Source organism: Pollachius pollachius (genome assembly GCF_949987615.1).
Source record: "Pollachius pollachius genome assembly, chromosome: 2".
Classification (NCBI taxonomy): domain Eukaryota; kingdom Metazoa; phylum Chordata; class Actinopteri; order Gadiformes; family Gadidae; genus Pollachius; species Pollachius pollachius.
Window position 1 is genome coordinate 46108030 of NC_136935.1, and position 22817 is coordinate 46130846.

General features: G+C 45.1%; 1 protein-coding gene across 3 annotated transcripts; it reads left to right on the forward strand.

Annotated features, from left to right (window-relative positions):
* The first annotated feature begins 4895 nt into the window (after window positions 1–4895).
* On the forward strand, window positions 4896–22653 carry lcorl (ligand dependent nuclear receptor corepressor-like). Of its 3 annotated transcripts, none has more exons than XM_079729747.1 (8): window positions 4896–5014; window positions 6050–6115; window positions 6240–6328; window positions 9322–9448; window positions 9810–10037; window positions 10213–10288; window positions 15851–20982; window positions 21102–22653. In XM_079729747.1, the coding sequence occupies exons 1-8, from the start codon at window positions 4915–4917 to the stop codon at window positions 21107–21109; spliced, it is 5826 nt and encodes a 1941-aa protein (XP_079585873.1). In that variant the 5' UTR covers window positions 4896–4914; the 3' UTR covers window positions 21110–22653. The 3 variants fall into 3 exon arrangements, with proteins under 3 accessions (XP_079585873.1, XP_079585874.1, XP_079585875.1); XM_079729748.1 differs by having other exon boundaries at window positions 15851–20939; XM_079729749.1 differs by lacking the exons at window positions 15851–20982; window positions 21102–22653 and adding an exon at window positions 11117–13555.
* The last annotated feature ends 164 nt before the right edge of the window (window positions 22654–22817 follow it).

Consider the following 22817-nt stretch of genomic DNA (forward strand, 5'->3'; position numbering starts at 1 on the left):
GTACTCTGCTGATGCTGCTAGCCTCATCGAAGCCCCAGCGACAAACCCTCTCTAGATGTCTATCCAGCTGTATTCCCTTGTTAAGAGGTATATATATTCAATTAATATTTCAGCGTTGCTTTTTACACTTACACTGTAGGTATAATTAATATTAACATATTATTTTCGGGGGCTGAGGATGCCGTGCAAAAGTGCTGCTAATCAAACATAAACCTATCTACTGATACTCGAACTGGAACTCAAACCAGTGAAATGATAAATAAGAATAGAAGAACAGATCAATGGAATTTGAACAGTAATATAGCGGCTCCTTTGAAGTTAATAACCAGACCATGAACAAACTGCGCTTTGCAAACAAAGCTGGAAACTAACTGTTTTCAAGGTTCACTATTTGGCAGAGCAAAAATGTGACCCGGCCCACTCCTAGATCCGGCATCGTGGGGTGGTCCATAGGGGTGAGGGTTGAGTGACAGAGGGTACGCTGGGACACAGAGGGGCGGGTCGGTAAAACCCAGCTGGACAGAATCAAACCTATGAAAGATTTTCCTTCACATCTGCATTTTGTCTCCCTGCACAGTGGTGCAGCACGTCCGAGCGCACACACGCATGCACACGCACGCATAAACTCACACACGCATGAACACATATGCAAACACACACAAGCACACGCACACACACACAGACACACTTCTATGCACGCACACACAAAGCATGGCTCTATGTACCGCTAATCCTTATTGTCCATTGTTCCCTGACCAATATTAATCGTATGGGTAACTGCCTTTTATTACTTTTCTATAATTTCCCATATGTCTTCTCGATTACAGCATGGCTTTGATCTTGAGATGCTCCAACTGGTTGGAGTTTGCTAGTTTAATCCTGATAAAACTACCTGATAAAGGCACAGAGGCGACCTTGAGCAAATGCTGCAGCCTCTAACTTCTCGCAAGGAGCTAATTGTTGCTCGGGTGTGATCACCGCCCCCGTTGTGTCTGTGGGTGAATGGCTGAAGGTGAGCTATAAAGTGGAGTGCATCAACTGGCAGTAAGGGCTAGCAAAGCGCTGAATAAGTGCAACACAGCACCACAGCACTGTGCCACTAATTCTGACCGGTAATACTCTATTGCGGAACACTGCACCGCAGATTTATGTCTGTCAGACACAGCTTGCATAAAGGAATGCACTGCTAGGAAAGATAAGGCTACTGAAAAGGTACTCAAATAAATACAAGTTTGATATTTCATCCAGCTACCACCATCTATCGTTGGACATCAGGTTTTCTTAGGAGATTGCATTTGCTTGCACAACGGTGAATGTGGCTTTATGTTTGGACATGGGAAGCAGAGCTAGGGGTTCGGAGCAGGTTCTGTAGGGAGGGGAAAGTGCTTCTCTGTGGTAATCAGAGTGGCCTTGGTCCAATCATAACACGTATGCCCTAGACTCCGCCGCACGCACACACACACACACACACACACACACACACACACACACACTCACACACACCTAAACACATGCACACACACACACTCACGATCACACACGATCACACATAACACAGGGTAAAAACACCTTGGTAATCATTTCCATATTTATTTTCCTTGCATTCAAATTCCTCTTTCCTCCGTGTGTTTTCATAAAAACAAAGCCAAAGCTGTGGAGCGATTTAAAGAAGTGATTTTTGGACATTCCACTTGAGAGATCACTCTTAAAGTGTGGCGGACGCCTGGTCCATGTCAGAGATTATAAGGGGGGTGGATGCCAAGTACACAACGAGACCCAGGGCTCCCCCGATCTGTAGCGACTGTGGTTTCACCCCAATAAAGGACTCAATTTGATTCATTCAATGAACAAATGATTAAACACTTTGGAACCCGGTATTAGCACAAACGGCATACTACATCAATCAAGCGTCACAAATCACCACCTTAAAAATAACCAACTGGCCTCGGGCAGGATGCCCGGGCTTTTAAGCACGGAAAAGGAAAGAGGTTGTTTTTTGTCCTCTCGCTCCTATCTAACTGAACCAGGTGCCCACAGGCCTGAACACACTACAGGCCCCATAAACATTAGGAATTAGAATAGAGAAGGAATCAAGCCCAGAGGTACATAGTGGGTGCAATAATAAGAAAGGTCACTCTACCCTGGCCACTCATGTGTGCACGTGTGCACCCACACACACGCAGACACAGCAACCGCACCAATGAACTGACACACACCCACACACACACCTTTCTAATTACCATATAGCAAATTCATTGAGTTTAAAACCAGGCGAAAACAGCAAAGAAGCAAGAAATGTATAATAACGTCAGAGCCAGTGCAAGGGCACACTGGCAGGAAGGCGGATAAAGCCGCGTTCAGTGCGTCCATTTTAATTGGTAGTTAGTGCGGACAATAAACCCTAGTAATACCGGCTAAATCCTGTTTCTATCAAGCATGCAAGGTGTTCCTTTTATAGTGTACACTGAGCTGGTTTAATCACGTTAAAACCCCAAGCTGGACCGACTGCACCTGCAGATTTATTTTAGTCTGAGTACTACCCCGTCGGCTAAATCCACAGTGCCCTCTTTAGGGAGCCAGCAGAAGAATCCGAAGGATCCCTGGTTGGAGGGAAGAGGAGAGAGAATTCAATAAACAGAAATGGATGCCGGGGTCCTTAACTTACCCTGCCTCTCTCAGTGGAAGTGATGTTTCTCTGGACCCCCCCAGCCTGTTGCTATTGCTCACCATGTTTTTGACGATTTGAGGCTGTCCCGTTTGTACTATTTGTAATATTACTATACTATGTTTGTACTATAAATGAAGCAGTTCAAATGGAGAAAGAAATCAAGTGAGCCAATTCAGGTGCACCTTTATATGCCCACGCATGCAACATACAAACGTTCTCACCAATATCCAATTTGCATGCCAATATAAATGACATAGGTAAAAACAACAAAACACACACACACATTCTAGGCTACACACAGGGCTGAATGGCGCTACCGTGAGGTGCTCCACTGGCGCCGGAGGGGCTGAGAGTTGCTCAATGCTTTCACAGCAGCAGCAGTAACACATGGACCACGGCTTTGGTGCCTGGCCACTGTTCACTTCCTACGGTATAGCTGCACTCACCTGATCTCACAGGAGAACCACGATGGACTGTAATACAGACATGGTTTACCGTTGCTACTACATGTTCTGCACACGCACACGACACATGCACCCGAATACACACACATACAAACACAAACATGAACATGCATGCACACCCACACACACACACATTAACACACACACACCCACACACTTGCACACACCGATCCACACACTTACACACACTGATCCACACACATGCACACACACACACTTACATACACACAAACGCAATACTCGCATCACCATGTTAACCATGCAAATAAACACCTCTCTCCTGGGGGCAGAGTGGACTGTAGGTTATTGGTCATGCTCTGACCCAAAATGCTGTTCCTCAAGGCCCCTGTCTTTCATCACCAGCTCCAGTGTGACCATGCTCTAAGTCACCGTGACAACGAATCCCAGCTGGGCGGCTGACACTTAACGTCTCTTTCAAGCGCAACCTTCAATTTCATCTCTTCACTCTGCCCCATAGGCTCCTTTGTATTATCCTACTCTATCCATCTCCCTCCCACTTTCCTGCTCTTGCACTTAGGTATATTTCTTTTATCCTCCATTCTCCATTTGATTACATTGCTGACTGTCTATTCTGATGGCAGTCGCCCTGTACCTCTGGGAATTTATTATGGAAATATCAAACTCCTAAAGCAATATATTTTGCACATTGAGAGGCTTCATTATTTGCACTGAAGCCTCTCCATTGAAGTGGTATCCCCTGTGACCATGTGGTGGTATCTCAATCACTGCTCTCCCATCTATGTGATTATACAGGCCTATGGAACATACGACAATACCCTATATATGACACTCTGCTGCCCCCATGTGGTTATGCTGGGAGCTACCGTAGCCAGAGATCTACATACTTGTCGGTGCCTTGCCGGACCTGTCCGCCAGCGTCCGATGTTAGATTGATTAATTGAAATTATTTATCGGCAATTGTCAAAGGGATAAAAAAAACAAAACAAGAGTAAAGCCCAAGGGTTTATTTCAATTGAGGTCCTGCCTAACGCCGGCCGGCAGCTTATTATAGCTATTTTAGAACACATTATATTCAAAACATAAACGAAAATTACATTTCTTCTTATTATAAAAGATTTATTTTGTTATTCAAAATGCCCCAAAAATAGAATGGCCGTAGTTTGTTGGCACACGTTGTTATGGTTAATAAATATTTAACTCTTATTTACTGTATCGTACGTGGGTGGTTCAAATAATTTGAAGCCAATTCAGTTCGTCTCTCGGTATCAGTTAAGTACCCTAGTAGAGGGCGATCTGGCCGTTGGTGGGCAATGCATTAACTGCACATTATTATTGGAGATGCGCTGAACACAGAATGAGGTTCGCTCACCCGTCACATTTATGTGACGGGTGAGCGATCCTTGAAATTATGCCACATGTACTACTGCACCGCAAAATATATAAGGGGGGGGGGGGTATTGTATACCACTCTCTCACTGCGCATTCTGCTGGGTCCTGCTGTCAACGAATCAGAGCTTCAGGCGTTAACTTTACGATCCCATCGCACCACAGTAGTGTTTAACATGGTGTGATTTGTTTAAATAAATAATAAAAAAATCCAAAGAACGGACCTCCAGACCTGTGGGTTGCAGCAATGCTCCTTATGGCGTGCTAGACTACCGCTATATGAAAAAAAAATAGGAGAAGAAGAAGAGGCTCTGAGCCCTGCTGCAGCAGGATCCCAACCAGAGTTCCCAACCCGCTTGGTGACGTTGAACTCCAAGACAACAGAGGAAGCAGGGGGGAAGGCGGACGGACAGAATGGCGGCTGCACAGTGCCGTAGCTCAAAATGCACGGCAGAAAGGAAAGGGTTCAGGCGGGAACTTGATTCTTGGCGGCATAAACTGATCCACTGCGTTGGTAAGTGGCGTTTTTTCATGGTTGAATGTACAATTAAATAAAAAAATATTCCCCAACTCAAGAGTGTTTGTTTAATAACGCGTCGACAGATGGCACTAGCCATCGCTAGCTGGGGAGCTAGCTGTTAAGTGGGAAGCTTGGGCTAGCTCCTGTTTGTAGCATCGGGTTGGTAGGCTGTGAGCGCTCGAGCGCGGGTCTCCTGTTTGAGACCGCTAAACTGGCAGGCTAATATGTGCTAACTGACTGGCTAGCTGTCTTGTTATGGCCCGTTTTCTTTGTCCAACCCGAGTCATCCACCAAGACGTTCTGCATTTCCTCCACCCTTTTATACAGTAACCATTATGGCAAAATGGAATGATTTCTCATGTTTCTTGGTTCATGTCTCTATGCATTTGCAGTGTACTACATTCCCATACTACCGGTTATTAATGCCATGGGTGATGGCTCAGTAACGCTGCATGATCTGGGGGAGGGGATGGAGACGTTAATGGGGTTTGTGTTGGATGTCAAGTCGTTTTATCCGATTTTAAGTTTCAACGTCGACGGTTGTCAGGTTGATCCTGTTACAGCTTGGCTTGTTATATTCTCTCTTTGGGTGTAGTGGGCACTGTTGGACTTATCGGGATATATTCAATTCTAAGTGTCAATTATGCGGTACGGTTTCACAGTACACCTGACGTTAATGTCAATTATCTTATCTTTTACCTGGCGAATTGTACATCCCTGGGTCCACTCCAGGGAGTCGGCTAGTCAAATCTATAGTTTATAGTGGAAACATGAAACGTTTCACGCTAGTGCACAATCAAAAAGTAATTTTCGGATGGATTATGTGTGTTTTTTACTTAAATTATTTGTCTGTATACCCCCTAACGAATATGCCCTTCTAAACTATAAGCTGGTATAAGCACATATGGGTAATAATCTTGGCCTTCGAGCTGAGATTTAGTGTTTCATTGTTTTTATTGGATTGTCCTTTTCTCTCTAATGATCTACAGAAAGATCAACCGTGTCATTTATTTATTTTTTTCTCTACAGGGGTTGAAAGCATCCTGGAGGGAATCTATGGCCCGATGCTGCTTAGAGACCTCAACATATTTGATGGTGGGTGTATATTAATATTTATTAATTTAGTGTTTGTGTGTGTACGCCTGCGTGTGGAGAAACGTTGCAAGAATCGGAGGCCATGTACCTAACATATTTGTGCTTGGTCCAATGTGTCCCTCAGACTGTGAACCCAAAGAGTCGGATGACTGGTCAGTGGAAGCCAGCTGCTCTCACTGTACGTTCTGCACCCTCCCGCTGGATCAGCTCAGTGTAAGAATGACATCTTACTTTACAATTTGCCTTAACCTTCCTGTCGTGTTCGGGTCAAATCTGACTGATTTCCATTTCGATCAATCATAAATATTGTGTTTTACATTTATTTGTCTCAAGGGCTTATGATATCCTCCACAATAGGCATTTGAACATATACAATTGCTGATCATTACTTTCATTGGATTTTGAGTTGTTTGGTCAACTTTGTAACACCTGTGGTGTTTCCGGTCAAAAATGACCGCCATAGGAAATGAATGGGTGACCCTAGATTGTGTTCATCCATCAGATAGTACACAACCACAAATCCACCACCACCACCACCACACGCACACACACACACACACACCTACACGCACACACACACTCACGCACACACCCACCTACATGCACACGCACACACATACACGCACAAGCACGCACGCACACACACACTCCACCCCACGTGAACCCCTTTCAGACTGAACAATTAGGTGTCCTCTCTTTCCCGTGCTTATGTGCCTATCCCCCTACGTGAACCACACCTTCCAGACTAAACGTGCAACACCTGTTCCACATTTCAAAGTTACCAATTAGGTGTTTGTTATGTGAACCCGGCTCTTTCCCGGGCTTATGTGCCCAACCCCCCACGTAAACCACACTTTCGATACAAAATGTATGATATCTTCTCACAGATCCCCTATATATAGCTTGCTTGTGCATTGCTCTTATTTTACTCTGAACACAATGAGTCGGCGCGCGACCAGACTTTTTTCTGTCAGAGGGGATCTTGACCTTTTTTTTCAAACTGATGAAGAGGGGATTGAAGTTGAACCAGAAATAGAGAAAGGATGTCTCAGAAATAGAAGACAACGATCCTGATTTTGATCCAGACCATCATGAGACCGAACAGTCAACGGATGGCGAGGAAGAGGCCCCTGGGGAAGAGGCACCTGGGGAGGGGGCACCTGGGGAAGAGGCCCCTGAGGTGACATTCCAGTCCAAGGATGGCAACTTGCTCTGGTATTCATCCCCCCAGGACAGAGGAGGCAGAGCAAGAGGGCAAAATATCATTAGGATGACGCCAGGGCCAACACGGTATGCAACATCTCGTGTGGATGACATCACAAGTCCAGCTTCCAACTCTTTTTACCAGAGTCCATTGTGGAAATTATACTGGCGATGATAAACCTGGAAGGGGGGTGTGTGTTTGCGGACACATGGAAGGCATTGGACCAGGTAGACCTCCAAGCCTACATGGGTCTGATGATTCTAGCAGGAGTACATCGGTCCAACAATTAAGCTACAAAATGTCTGTGGGATGCAGAGTCAGGGAGGCCTATATTCCGGTCAACTATGTCCCTGCAGCAGTTTCATGTCCTCTCAAGAGTTTGATGACAGATTTACACGACCTTTCCGCTGGCGAGACGACAAACTGGCTGCCATCAGGAACGTTTGGGACAGGTGGGTGGAGCGCTTAACACTGATGTACAATCCAGGCCCTGAGGTGACAGTGGACGAGCGCCTGGTCCCTTTCAGAGGTCGCTGTCCATTCAACAGTACATCCCAAGCAAACCAGGCAAGTATGGGATCAAGATCTGGGTAGCATGTGATGCCAAGAGCAGCTACGCCTGGAATATGCAGGTTTACACAGGGGAAACCTGTTACTGGAAGGCCAGAAAAAAACCAAGGCATGCGTGTTGTGTTGGACATGACAGCCGGTCTCAAGGGGCATAACATCACATGTGATAACTTTTTCACATCACATGGGCTTGGTCAGGAGCTGCTGAAACGAAAGCTCACCATGGTGGGGACAGTGAGGAAGAACAAGCCTCAACTTCCCCCTGCACTGGTGTCGACCAGAGGGAGAGAGGCACTCTCATCCAAATTGGCTTTCACTGACACACGCAGTCTTGTGTCATATTTGCCCAAGAAAACTAAGAATGTCATCCTGATGAGCACTCAACACAAAGACGCCGCTGTCAGCGAAGCAGAGCACAGGAAGCCCCAGATCATCCTGGACTACAACAGAAACAAAGGAGGCGTTGACTGCCTTGATAAGGTAATTTATATTTTCATCCGTCATGCATTTGATTTAATTGTATTTGTGTAAAACATTGCATTTTGTGTAAGGTTCGATATTGTTTCCAATCTATTCATTATTGTTTCTTTCATTGCAGCTTACTGGTACATACACCTGCAAGCGAATGACAGCTCGTTGGCCTGTGGCGGTGTTCCACAACATCCTCGATGTGTCTGCATGTAATGCATATGTGGTGTGGACAGTGATCGACCCAGCCTGGAATCAGGGGAAATGTTTCAAGAGGAGACTCTTCCTGGCAGAGATTGGGAAAGCTTTAGTGACTCCTAATTCAACGGTGCCAGCACCTTCCCTGCACACCTGCCTCTGGCAGTCTGGTGAGGAGTCTGCAAGCCCCAGCCACTGCCCTGGCTGCTCTCCCCCCAAAACAGGGGCAGAAACGGAAGAGATGCGAGCTCTGTGCCCCTAGAGACAATAAGACAAGTCTTGCATGTTTCAAATGTGATGCCTACGTTTGCAAGGCACACTGCGACCTGATTGTAAAATGCCACTCTTGTGTGTGAACACACACACACACACAATGTGTTTGATGTTCTGTGAATTTGGTCTCTGTTTTGATTTTTCTTTCTTTCTTTTTTTTTTTTTACAATAAATGTTAATTTTGGAATACAACTTTCAATTTCTGTGTCTATTCACTGCAGTTATTCATGTAAACCAGTAGTCTGAGACATTGTTTACAGGTTAAAAGGGAGTTAAATAAAATTTGGTGATGATCAATGTTTTCTGTGTTAATGTAAGGACAGTTAAAACAGGCCGGTCAAATTTGACGGGTAACACCAAAGTAAGGGGAGAAACGAACACGACACGGAAGGTTAAAGCCAGATTGAGGGATTTCAACACGTGTGTGTTTTTAATCCTTTGAGAAGAGGAACAGGTGGAATACAATGCTCATTAAGGAACTCTTCCTTTACAGGACCTTCTTCCCGCAGCCGCCTCCCCCCTCCCCAGCCCGTCGGATTACTCCCCCTGTCAGGCCCCCACCCTCTCAGAGAGCAGTCAATCAGCTCAGCAGTTCCTCCAAGCTGTGTTCCACAAGAAAGGTGAGGTGGAGATTCTCTGGCATAGGGCTGTTCCCAATCAAGGAACAGCCCTATGCTCTAAGGGAATATTTGCTTTTGTTTTGACCTGTAAGGGGTGATGTGTTGAGTGGTGAGGCCCACCTCAATAGACTGCTAATTATACCACTAATATCTTGCTAAGCTGAAGCAGTACTCTTTAGAAAATACTCTCTCTATTAGAAAATAACTGATAACGTTTTATAAAACATTATTCGGATTTAACAAAAATTTATGTTGCTTTGCTTGCAACACTAACACAAAAATCCTTATCCAAAATGCAGCGCAACGCTGATCTACACCCAGTTTCATTATCATTATACTCAAGATCATTTCTGTTCCCCAGATGTGCCCCATGGCTATGATTCCAACGTCCCATTGGCGGCCCAGGAACTGATGAAGAAGATGATCCACAAGTTTGCCATTGAATATGCCTCCAAGAGCCACGTCCACATGACGATGAATGGCCTCACCACTGACAACCTGTCACCTCAGCCCACACCCGGCGATCTGGATGCCCCCCTGGATCTCACCGTCCCCCGGGAGAAAGAGGAGGACGGGGAACCTGGGCCAGGTACAGAACTACTTTGGTTTTGCTCCGTTCATGCTCCGTTAAAGAGATCTGATGCACCCAGAATCCCAGTGTGGTGTAAGACCATGTGACCAATGACAACTTCCTGAAATCCTGATTTGAGAGGCTCCCGAGCTCATGCAATGGTTTGGTGACCTATGGTTTCCCTGGGTTATAGATGCGGTGCTGGACCTGTCTAAAAGAACCTCTGTCTGCTCAGCAGCGCCACTCACAGCAGATAACAAATCCTCAGGGTGAGTGCTGTTTCACTGGTTTATTTTACTGGTACCAAGAACCTTTATTTATTTGTTTCAAACTTCAAGAAGAATCAGAAACTGGTTCACAAAAGTGTGTTTTGAATCGGCTTACAAGGAAAAAAGCCGGAAATTATACTTTGCTCTCAAGTCTACGCCACTTATTACACATTTATTACAAACGCCAAAAGACAACTTTTCAGGAATAATTTAGAAAATATGTCGGACGCTTTATCGGCAATACCTTTTCTTGTATAGCAATGTTTGCGCCCTGTCAATTTAAGTGTTATCATAAGGTATGTGTCTGCCTGCAAAATCTTTAATGGTGCCTCTTTTGTTGAGTGGTAGCGTCATATTTGGCCGCAGCTAAGGGTTGTACACAGGCGCAAGTATGCTGTGCTTGACAGTGATATTGCCTCTTTTTCTGTTTGTTTTGACCGATCCAGTTATGTTGAGTGTGATTACCCTACCCTCGAGCACGTAGGTCTGTCACTGAAGGAGATCACAAAACCACAGGGGTTTCGCGCCTGTGCCAAAGTAACCACAGCCATTCACAAACTGTCCCACCTGGACGTGAAGAGGCTTTGCCACATACAATGTGTGTGCATACAAGAGACACTCAGCAGCCTGTGTGTGTGTGTTTGTGAGAAAAATAATTGCAGGCATGAAACGTAAGAGACACAGTGATGTTACCAACCCCGAGGCATAAAGGAGTGGACCCCTCCGCTCTGCCCTTCTTGTCTTCCCTTTGCCAAAAAAAAAAACAACCCTCTCCCCCTCCATCTCCTCCACCATCCTGACCCTGCTGTTTGGTCCTCCCATCCCTAGGAGGCAGCGCAGGCAGAGGGAGGACTACGTTGACAGAAGCTGGGAGCTGTCAGAGGGGCTGCTGTCCAAGGCCTTAAAGGATGTACGCTCAGGGAGGCTGCAGGAGCAGCGGGCCGCCCTCCTTTATGGGATCCCCCAACGCACCCTGAGGCAGGGCCTGGAGGGCTGGGCCGAGGAGAGGCTGGAGCTTCTGCAGCGCCTCGCACAACAAAGTAGTGAGGAGGCAGATCCGTTCACCCCGTACAACCTCACCTCGTCCACTCTGGGCGGGGAGGCCTGTCTGGTGCTCCAGAAGGTGGCGGCCTGGGCAGAGAAGGCGGAAAATGAGGGGGAAGCGGAGGAGCACGGCGACTATCACCTCCCCGCTGCCTTCTGTAGTGGCCTACAGAAGACGCTCTCGCTCTGCTTCCCTCAGCTCAGGGACACCCTTCAGCCCCCCGCAAGGGACACCCTTCAGCCCCCCGCGAGCCCCACCCCAAGCCTGGAGGCCCCCGCCTCCCTGCGAATCCCTCAGGTCCGCTCCACTTCCGACACCCGGTCAGCCGCCGCCGCAGACTCGACCGGCGTGCCTGAGAAGCAACAACACCACAGCACCTCATTTGCCGCGAGCACTACTAATGCCGTCAACCCCACCAACGCTGCTAGAGCACTCTTCAAACTCAGACCTCCTTACATGCAGGACACTTTCATGGGCGCGGCCAGTCACTCGCCCCTCCGTCTGGACCTACGGAGGTCTTCGCTGGACGACTCGGAGGAATGCGGGGACCGCCGCGACAAGGATAAGCAGCCAAGGAAGAAGCGCGGGCGCTACCGCCAGTACGACCACGATCTCTTGGAGGAGGCCATCACCATGGTGATGGGAGGTCGCATGAGCGTGTCGAAGGCCCAGGGAGTGTACGGAGTTCCGCACAGCACACTGGAGTACAAAGTCAAAGAGCGCTCTGGCACTCTCAAGAATCCCCCGAAGAAGAAGTCCCCCATCCCTTGTCTGTTCAACTCAAACTCTTCTGGCTCTGGCGCCAACGCCAGGAACGCCGTCTCAGGGACTAGCGCCTCAGCTGCTGCCACAAAGAGGTTCTAGACCACTAAACAGCTGGATGGTCGCCACAAGTGAACACCTCCTTCACCTCATACAGGATAAAGGTTTTCTGGAAATGCATAACACAGCACTTGCCTTTTTATAGAAGAAAAGATTGCTATTCAGGTCTTTTAACCTTTTAACATTGTCTGTTGTGATGACGGCCATTCTTTTGAGCAACCTTTCTCACTCTTGAGCAGGGGCTCAAATGATTTTAACTAAAAATCTACAGGGACGTTAAAAGTACAGGTATTTTGTTGGAAGAATAAGGATTTCCCGGGTCCAGGTTTCTCTTGTCAGACAGAGATGCTGACGTCTCATCTTTTTCATTTCGACGGTGTCTCCTGAATCATGACTGAGTCACCAAGACGTGGAAACCCCTCTAGCTCAGAAGAAGCATAACCTTCATATACTCTGGCTTTAAGCTTATTCAGGTTTTTTTGAAGTCTAAAGGTTCCTTGTTGTTAGGGAACTGATGATTGTTACTTGCAGTTTTACTCTGGGTAACTCACCTAAGATAATGAAGTGATTTAGAGCCATTATTAGGGCTGGGATTAAGTTTTTCCAGTAACGGTTGTGGTTACTACATCATCCTTAGAGATTAATTGTTTTAAAGAGATTAGCTTTGGAAAGCCATTTCAAGTCCATGTTATGTTCTGTGTTTGTGAACGCTTGTCTAAATGTTGCTATAGTTGGAATGCAACTGTAACGCATGTATGACACATGATACACTCACAAATGGTATGTTATTGTATTTTATCTTTTCTTTTTTGATAGTTTTTTCTTTCTAACCATAGATGAAACTTCTGTAGATCTGCGACTGTAGCTCTATATTATTTTCGACCTCATACATGACTGCTGCTGAATACTTTACCATGGAGACCTTTTTCAGAAACAAGGGCCTCACACACTCGTACAGAACCCCACCCCCTTACCCTAACCCCATGAATTACCCTAATGCGGTTATCTGACCACATGCAATGTAAGCAAGGAGGCCAGGACCATTTGACTGAAGGATTTTGCAAGGCTGTGAAGCCGGGGAGATTAGTGAAGGTGGAGCGGCCTGAATTGCATGTCTTGATTGGAAGACTAATGGGATACCTTGTTAGGGCAAATCCTTAGTGTATTTTCTCATTGTGGAGTCACTCCATCCGCTGTGCTAGTATCAAAGCAGCAGTTCAGGGGTATTCACGCAAAGCTGCTTTAACTTTATCTTGCTGCAGTGTCAGCCTGCCTGTCTTGCTCTGACCTCAATGCCACATATACCTCTCTAAGCTATTCTATTTTGCTTGCCTATATTCCAATGTGTTTCATAGTTAGGCCTTCATATTGTCTTGTATAAATATACTATATATAGAGTATGCTAAGGAATGAACTGTTCTGCTCAATGGACACTTAGTGAGCTTTCTCTCAAGGATTATTGGTGGTTCCACCATCCTCAACATTGATTGTTGAATTTGGAACTGGATTTGCTGCATTTCAACTCCAAAAGTTTTACAGTTGAGACGCGAGAAATCCTTCATGACGGGAGTTTGTAAGAATAAGCGACTGGTGAATGCAAAATAGCATAAATTATCTTTATTTTAGCAGGAGCATGCCATGTATTAGATTGAAGAAATGCTGTGCAGGTTTTGCCCTCATTTCAATGACAAGCAGCTGTTTTGCAAATGCCAGTCTGTAGCCCACACAAAACTAACTACTACCTGTAGTAGTTAAAAAATATTGCTGAAAAGCGATATTTCTCTGTTGTTGGACTGATGTCTAAACAAAGTGTGGTTGGTTAGCCAGAATGACAGTCATTCTTAAACAAAATGGACCTAGGCCATGCTCAAATTGGTTTACTTGTTCCCTATATAGTGCACCTTTTGGGGCATCATTTTATAGTGCCGTTGAAAGTTACAAAGTGTACCACTTGTTAAAAGCCATATCTCACTGTAAATTAAGTGCACAAATTATGCACTGTACTATATCTCATGTTGAATTACGGGTTTCCTCTGCATCTGATGCATTCAATGAGATGTGGTTGGCATTTAGAACTTCTTTTTACAATTGAGCTGTCAAAGGTGACATCTCACACGTGTGCTTGTTTATGCAACTAATACACCTCACATAATTTAGTGTCCAAATCTCAATTCCCTGCCTTGCTCTTTGGCTAAATAGGGTACTATATAGTGTTCATGATATGGGCAAGGCTTAGGGAAGGAGGGAACAAGTGAACCAATACGAACCTGTACCATTACAGAAATGGTATTATGGCGTTTTCCTTATTGATGGATTTGAGCCCTTTTGGCCCATTTTAAAATGACTTGGAAAATGTTGCTTGAGATCTTTTTTTGTCAGGTATGCATCTGTTTATTTGTAATCTATAGACAAAAGTCAGTTGGCCAAAAAAACCCTGACTTTGAGATTCAGTGGCATTAAAGCTAGCTCAAAAGACTGGTAACTAAAAACAATACTGAATGTCTATGCTCAGTACAGCGGTGCCTGCACCAAGACTGCAGGAAATTCAGGAGGTTGTCTCTTCTCTCAGAATGGAGATCTATTTATGACAGTAGGCAGTTCTATTACTGTCTACTGGAGAAAAATAACTTTGATTATATGTTGTCCGCTTTGATTTTATTGCAGTATATACTTATGACACTCCAGGCTTGAATTTTCTTTGGAACACAACTTATTTATGGACTAAACTACTGATGATTTGAAGGAATGAATGAAGAGAAATCGGCTATTTATGCATAAACCACTTATTGCACTATGATTTGTAAGAATTGTTTTTGAATTATTGTGAAATCGTTTTGTGTTGATGTTGCTGCATACTTATTTATTGATTGTGATTAAGAACTGTGATTTTACTATATTTATTGTTGTGGTTCCTGATTTGAAATGAGGCACTTTGATGCAAAGTGAAATGTATATTGATGAAATTGCATGAAAGAGTTAACACTTTTGCCATTCTGATTTATTCTTGCTTAATCTTTCCCTCATTTGGTGTCAATTGGTGCTTACATTTGTGAGATTACTTTTGAGTACATATTCAAGTTGGTCAAACCAATCTCGGAGGGTTCAAATATCATGATATAAATCCCTAATACAATCATTAGATGATATTCTGAGGAAAATAATGCTTTCAATCCAATCTAAAGTACTTTAACAATAATAATACTAATATGTTAATGAGATAGTTTACTTGCTTTTATAAAGGCATTGCTTGCAGGACTGATTTAAGGACCAGATGTAACAATTTTAAGGTTTCATTGATGTTTGTCAGGTGCAGTGCTTTTGAGTCCTTATGTTTTTGAGCGTTCTAACAATCGTTCTCTTCTGCTTTGTTGCAGAATTTTGTCTTTTGCCTACAGCAACTCATCCAATAAAATAATTCTGATATTGTGATATAGTCATGTTTTTATCTTAAGTGTTTAATCTCTTGTCCTTCACTTTTGAATTTGGTTTCCTAAAGATCCCATTTGGTTAGAAAGCAGCAGAGCATAATGACATTGCAAAGAAAATGCACATGTTACTTGCCTTATTTTCATTGTTCTATTTAAATCTGATGGCAGCTTTAAGAGAAGCTCTTGGTTTAACTTGCATTCAAATCTATTTTTAAAACCTAATGTGAGGCCCTGTTTAACCTTGCTCTTTGTATTTGTTTCCTCTAGCTTGCCGTTAAAAGAAGAACTGGGTGGTCCAGAGAAGCTGATGACTGAAGGCGGTCAGGTCAATGAGAACTCGGCATTGGAGAAGGTTCTCAACTCACTCTGCCCGGCGCACCGTTCTTTGATCAGCCAAATCTTGATGCTGGCACGCCAGGAACAACTGCTGTCCCTACCAAATCCCAGGCTGGCCGGTCAGGATGCATCTAAATGCTGCCACCACTCGTTGACCTCACAGAATAATCTGCCACCGTGTCACTTTCCATTAAGTAACTCTAAAAGTCTCAGTGGCGCCCCACACTACCCACTTGTTGACTGTGCTCGTCAAGGTTGCAGTAAGACCCTGTACAGTCCAGCTGATTCTAAGTTTAGTTGTACCCTCCGTCGCTGTCCACTAAGTGAAAGTAAGGCTTCTCAGGGCCCGTGCTGTTGTTTAGAGAGCTCCTACCCCGTTTCCTGCCATGAGAATCTCCACTGCACTTCCTGCCAGCACCTCATCGGACACCAGACAAAGAATCATTGTTCCTCCTCATCGTCCCCCAGTCTATGCCCCTCCTCTCAGGTATGCCCTGCCTCTTCCATTTGCTGTAACCGTCGCCGCCCCGTCTCATGTCTCTGCCATTCAAGCCACACCTGCTTAGCTCAAACTAGGCAGACGATTGAAAAAGAGGGTGAAGACGTGGATCCCCCTTGTCCTGTGCTGAAGAGAGAACACAGCCCCTCCCCTCCTCCACTTTCTCCAATCCCACCAGACATCACCAGCATAGCAGAGGAAAAACCTCCCCTTCTGCCTCTTTACTCTCACGATGAGCACGTTCCACTCGTGGACAACAAACATCTAGATGCAAGGCTGCAGGAAGCACCTTCAGACATTGAAGATGCAGCGGAGTTGAATGGTGTAGCTGCAGGTGGTCAGACACAGAAGAATTCAAACAGGAGCTTGCTTCGGGACGTTGTTGATCGTTTCACAGAAAAACTGGAGACAATCAGACCTCAGGATAAAGACCCTCCACAGTTGAGTTCCTCTACAGTACACGGTATTGAGAAAGAAGGGGCTCCCAGTTCCCCATCCCCTCAGAGCATCCCGTTTCATGCTGATGCCCATCTTAGTGAAATAATCACCACAGTGCTCCACACCGGTAGCGATAGTGACTATAACCTAAGTGAGCTATTTCATCAGCATGATAACAAAGAGGCCAAGTCCCCAAATACCCGGGCCCGTCGAAGGCAGGAGGTCCTTGCATCTTTGACATTGCCAGCCAACCTTGCGTCCAGCCGACGACACAGTTTAAAAATAAAACGGGAGCTTGCCATGCTTGACCCATCCTATTGCAGGAGAAAAGTGCCACAAGCCAAAAGAAAATTAAAAGATGGCAGTAATTCTAGCTCCCCAGTATCTAGTTCATCCGACACCACGCCTGTGAAGGAGGCTACAAGGGAATCTGGAATCCAGGAAAATGACATGGTCCAGATCAGTGGCAAAATAAGTGTGGAGAGTGGGAATTTTGGAGACAGCAGTAGAGAAATTGGGAGAATGACAGGAAAGACCCAGGATAAAGTCACTGACCACACTAGGAATGATGGATTAGAGAGTCCAGTGTTTGAACAGATAAGGGTGGAAGTGAACACAATCAAAGCTGAGGAGGACGGATTTGAGGTGAAAGAAGATATACAAACAATCATAGTCAAAGAAGAAATTGAGACCATTGAAGGGGGACAAAATGTGCCTGCCTTCGAGGAGGAAAAGGCAAGTTTCCAACAAACCCTGAAACCCCCCTGTAAACTGCAGACAAAGCCCTGCAGAGTGGTTTCCGAAGGAAATTACCAGAGCTGTGCCGAAAACATAGAGGAATCGGATAAAAGGCCGACTCGCAGCAGAAGGCTTGGAGGTCGGCGAAACACAATTGCCCCTTATCAGTCAAGCAACTCCAGGGATGCTACAAGATCCAAGAGGAACATAGTACCTCCCAAGCGCTTCTCTTCCTACGTCACAGAGCCGAGGAAGATGTACTTTGTTGCTTGCTTCTCTGAGAACATCTTCAATCCAAGAACCTTAGTGGACAGTGTGGGGCAATCTACTACTAGCATCGACTCACAGAATCTAGATCTTATGGACCCCCTGCTTGACTCAGGAAAACCCCCAAGTCAAGCATCGCACTCCACTGAACCCACTGGAGCAGAGGACGACCTGACGCCCAAAGTACTAACGGGTTCCTCTAATGCAGATCAAAGTCAGGGATTTTCAGTTTCTTTGCGTCCCACAAGGCTGAGTCCTTCCAAGTACAGTTCAAAAAATAAAACGGACGTGAGAGACAGCGCAGCCAGACCCTATGGTAGGTTACGTTCGTCTTCAACGAAACCACACGCTCCAGAGTCTGTAACTGTTTGTTTAACACCCACCCCCAAGTCCAGTCCAAGCTTTTCCGATGTTGACATTCCTCCTAATCCGTCCGAACTCCCCTTTGAGTTTAGTAGCCCAATTAAGATCATGTATGTTTCTCCGGTTATAAATGAGGACGGGGTTAAATATTGCTTGAAGTCCGCAGCCTCAAGTTCCTGTGGACAAGTAGTGCACAACTTTGACCCCTGTGAGCAGTCATCATGGGCAGGAACACCTGAAACAAGCCAAGGTACAGAGCGTGCTATCTTGCAGATTGGTTCAAACTCCGCCCCTCTAAAGAATGCTACCTCCTCTCCAAAATCAGCCTCCCCATCTCCTAAAAAGATCTCAACTCCCCTCAAATCTCCCTCAACCCCTCCATTATCTGGCTCCCCAACACTCAGATCTGCTTCTTCACCGACAAAGGTGGTGTCTGTATCCCCTAAAGGTTCCAGAAGATCAGGAGAACTCACTCCATTGAAGCGTGTAGCAAGAACAGAAAACCAGAGATCCCCAGCAGATCTGGGGAGTTCTCATGAAATAACCCCTCCAAAGAGGCGTCCTGGGCGACCAAAAAAGCTTGGTCCACGACTGGAACAAAAGGCCAAAAGGCCCATTGGTCGTCCGCGGAAACAGACCACTACGGGTCCTATACAGGAAGGAAATGCAGACGTTGTTAAAGCTATTGAAGGTGCCAACATGGAGAAAGAAAACAAGAATCTGAAAATAACGGTAGTTTATGGGCGATCCAGAAGAAACAAAAGGGTGGTCTCTGAGGGCCAAGGACAACAAGAGCTCTGTGAGACCGCACAATCAGTGGAACGGAACATTGATTTTTGCAATTTACTGCATGGCACACAAGAACATTCTGATGTTGTCAAAGCAGCCTCCCCAGAATGTCTAAAAGAACTGAACTTGGTAAGACCTGTGAATGACGAGTCCGCCCCTCCTGCAAGTAGTAACATCAAATGTCAGAAGCTTCAAGGTGCCATCTCAATTAGAAAACCTGGAAGACCTGCAAAAGTTAAGATATCTGGGATCTCCGTTACGGTCACTACAGTATCCCCGAGGCAGCGCAAAATACAAATGGACAAGGATGTTAAGCGGTCTCAAGAAACACTTCAAAGAAGAAAGACACTCTTACCAGAGTTCAAATCTGCCAATGAGACGTGGAATATTGACTGTCCTTCAAGGAATGAATGCAGGCACAAAGAGGGGAAGGGTGTGACAAAAGATGAAGGTAAAGCAAAGCGGCTAGACCGGCCTGTAGCCGTACGTCATTCAGTGAGGGTAAGGAAACCTTCAATCTACTTGCTGCACTCTGTGGCCACCTCATCACCCAGGTCCTACAGCCATAGCACAGCTCTAATACGCAGTTCCAGAAAGCTTCTGTTGAACAAGGCCATCAACCAAAGGAAACTAGAAAAGGCTCAGGACTGTTTAGAAAACCTAAAAGATAAAAGAAAGTTGCTGGGACAGGAGAAAAATCCAATCCGTCAGGACTTGAGCCAGGTCGCAGCAGTATCAGTAGACTCCATTTTCCCTCCTCAAGAGACAATGAAGTGGTGGGCAGCATCAGCTGAGAAAAAGGATTTGAACCAGGAATTTGCCAGACGGATACAACTAGTCTCAGACACCTGGGTGTCGGATATTGATAACCAGCAGAAATGTTCCTTAAAACCTAGATCAGGACCACCCAGCAAGAGGTCCCGGTGTTCCTCTGTGGTGCGAGCGCTTTTTGACTGTCCTCCCAACAAACCAAGTTCATGTAGCATGCAGCAGCTCGGCTCCTGGTTCATGCAAACCACAGAGACCCAACCTCTGGCCATTGTCAAAAAGGCAAGTTCCCGAAATCCATATGAATTCATGCATTATCCCCGTTCTACTAACAACAATGAAGGTGTCTGCCCTAGTCCACAGGCAGAGCGACTTCGCAAACATATAAAAAAGTTTGCTAAAACTGTGCCAAAGAGTCCACTTGCGCACCGGCTAGCTCTGGAAAGGCTGAGGAATGGAAACAAAACTTTATCAGCAGGAAACATCAAACGTCAACTTTTCACTTCTAGGTTTGCGCCAGGGCGGCTGAATAAAGGGGCACCATGGTGGATTGGCAGAGCCGTTAGCAAGTATGCAACCACTCTATTGAGGGCAAAGGCTAGGTTCCTAACATGCCTTCAAAGGAACGGGTTGCCCAAAAGGCAGAGAAAGGACTGGTGGCCATCAGTAACTGCACAGAAACAAAGAGATAAAGCATTATCTAGATTGTCACCTGATCACCAGGCTTTGGACGGCTCGGAGAACGGGTCAGCTGAGCCTTTACCAAAAGAGGATAGTCTCAGCTCTAAAGCCTGGAGCCCTGAGAAACTAAAGGAATGCCGGGTTTTTCTGAAGAAGATCAACTCGCCAGGCAGCGAGTCCACTGCAGAGGAAGAATTGGACTCCTGCACAGTGACACTGGATGATTGGTCCCCTTCTGCCTATCGCTTTGCAGGCAGCGAGGGCGGTCTGACAAGGGAGAATGAAGCTGTGAAAACTGAAAGGAAGGCAAAATTAAAGGCCGGGAGCAACTCTGACGAGTCTTCTAGTTCTGTATCAAAGTCTCCACAGGAACAAGCCGAAGTGCAAACTGGCCAGAAAGAAGAACAGAACGCTCCTGTGATTGTATCCACTGGAGCACCACAACTGCCATCTGTGAAGATGTTAAGACAATCACGGGTGAGGGGTCTGTCTGGGCCGAGATGGTCTGACTTTGTTCTAGGTAATTATCCTAGACTTTTTTTGCTAGCATTGCTTCTGCAGTGAACCTAATTTTCCTGACTAATTCCGTATTTCTCATCAGTTATCATGATATATGCTTTGTTCCTTTCTCTCTGACAGAAAATTAACTGAAGCTCGAAGCCTTTTCCTTCGTGGGAGAGGCGGTGGTGAATCCTGGTGCCTTTTGGACATTCGGCCAAACCACAGAGACCGGCCAGCTCACTCCTGTCGTCTTACCCTCAGCATTTATGTAGCAGTCTAACTTAAAAACATGAGGTTGCACTATTTTTAGGGGGAGAAATTTCTTTCTCCCTCAGCTCTTATTATTTCCGCCGCTTTGTATGTACAAAAAACTATATTTTATTTTTGATTTCAACTCTGTCTCGTCTCTGAAGATGTGTAGCACGTTAAATGAACAAGTTGAACAGCAGTTGGAATCAGATCAGCGGATCCAGTTGAGATGGGGATGTTAAATGAAGGAAAGTGCTTGACTGCATTAAGGCAGCACCAGGCCACCAAGCATAACTTTCTGCTAGTGCTAGAATGTATTTTCTTTTTGACATTTTAATTCTTAACCTTTAAACCGATAACCAGCTATTGACTTTAGCTACTTTTGTCCCAACTAGCGCCATGAAGATGGATAAAAACCCATGGGAGACAAGGAGATGATGTTCAAACATGTACATATTGTGCCATTATTGAATGTTTCCCCAGAAAGTGCACATGTTGGCCCTTAATTATTATAGTTATTAACTTCACAGAAGTCATACGTTTTGATAAAAATATTCTCCCATGACGTTCTCCCAAGAAAGATGCTCTTCTATATTTTGATTAGTTTTCTTTTGCTTCACGTCAGCCAATTTACTAAAAAACCTAATGCCTGATTGCATGGGTTGTGGCCGGCATGGGCAGCAGTCAATAAGTACTTCACTGTAGATATTGTCTGCTATTTATTTCTTGAACAAAACATCAATGAGCAGTCTTGAGACCAAATGTCTTTTTTTTTTTTTTGCATTATCCTTTTACATATTTGCAGCTCTCAGCCGCCATTAACATGGAACCCTGTTTTACCCCCATTCTCCCTGTGAAATACATAGAGGTACAAACCAGTCCATGTGGTAGAATGTAGATTCTCATTGCTGTTTATTGCCATCCTAAAGCATTAATTAACTTATTACTTAAAGCCTACCTGTTGCACTATTGCATCTGTTGAGATTATCACTCCTGTAGATCCTACTAGATCCAACCAATCCTATTTTGCACATCCTTATCCACTCTTACTGTAAGAATCCTAGGTGCAATAAAAATCCCAAATAATCAATATTCCTGTAATAACCTTACTGCTAACAGACACATGGATGTTATTAACTGTGATCACAAGTTCTGAGATGGCAGATGGACGTCTGCCGTGAAGAGCCGTGCATCGATTTATCACAACACTATTTCCCCACCTAAGTTACTAGAAAGAATTGCAAAGGATTTTGTTAATTACCTCCAATTATTCTTGGGATGACATTGTTTCCTGCCTTTTGTTTAGACTGGGTCAGGTGCCAAGAGATCTCTATAGGTCAAAATGTGTGTCTGTGTGTGTGTTGCTCGTTGCCATTCTAATTGTGGGTCAGTCTTGTGACTATGGAAACTTAGCCCGTCAAAACCCCTGGTGCTTAACCGTTGTATATGTTCTCAAATGTTTTTATACTTTCTCTTATAGATGTAACAAGGATTTCTCTTGTCATTAGAATAAAGTTTCTTTTCAAATATGCCTGCTGTTTAAAATGACTTTTGTGGAATCTCCAGCTAGAGATGGGTTAAAACACAATTAGGGTGTAGCTGAAT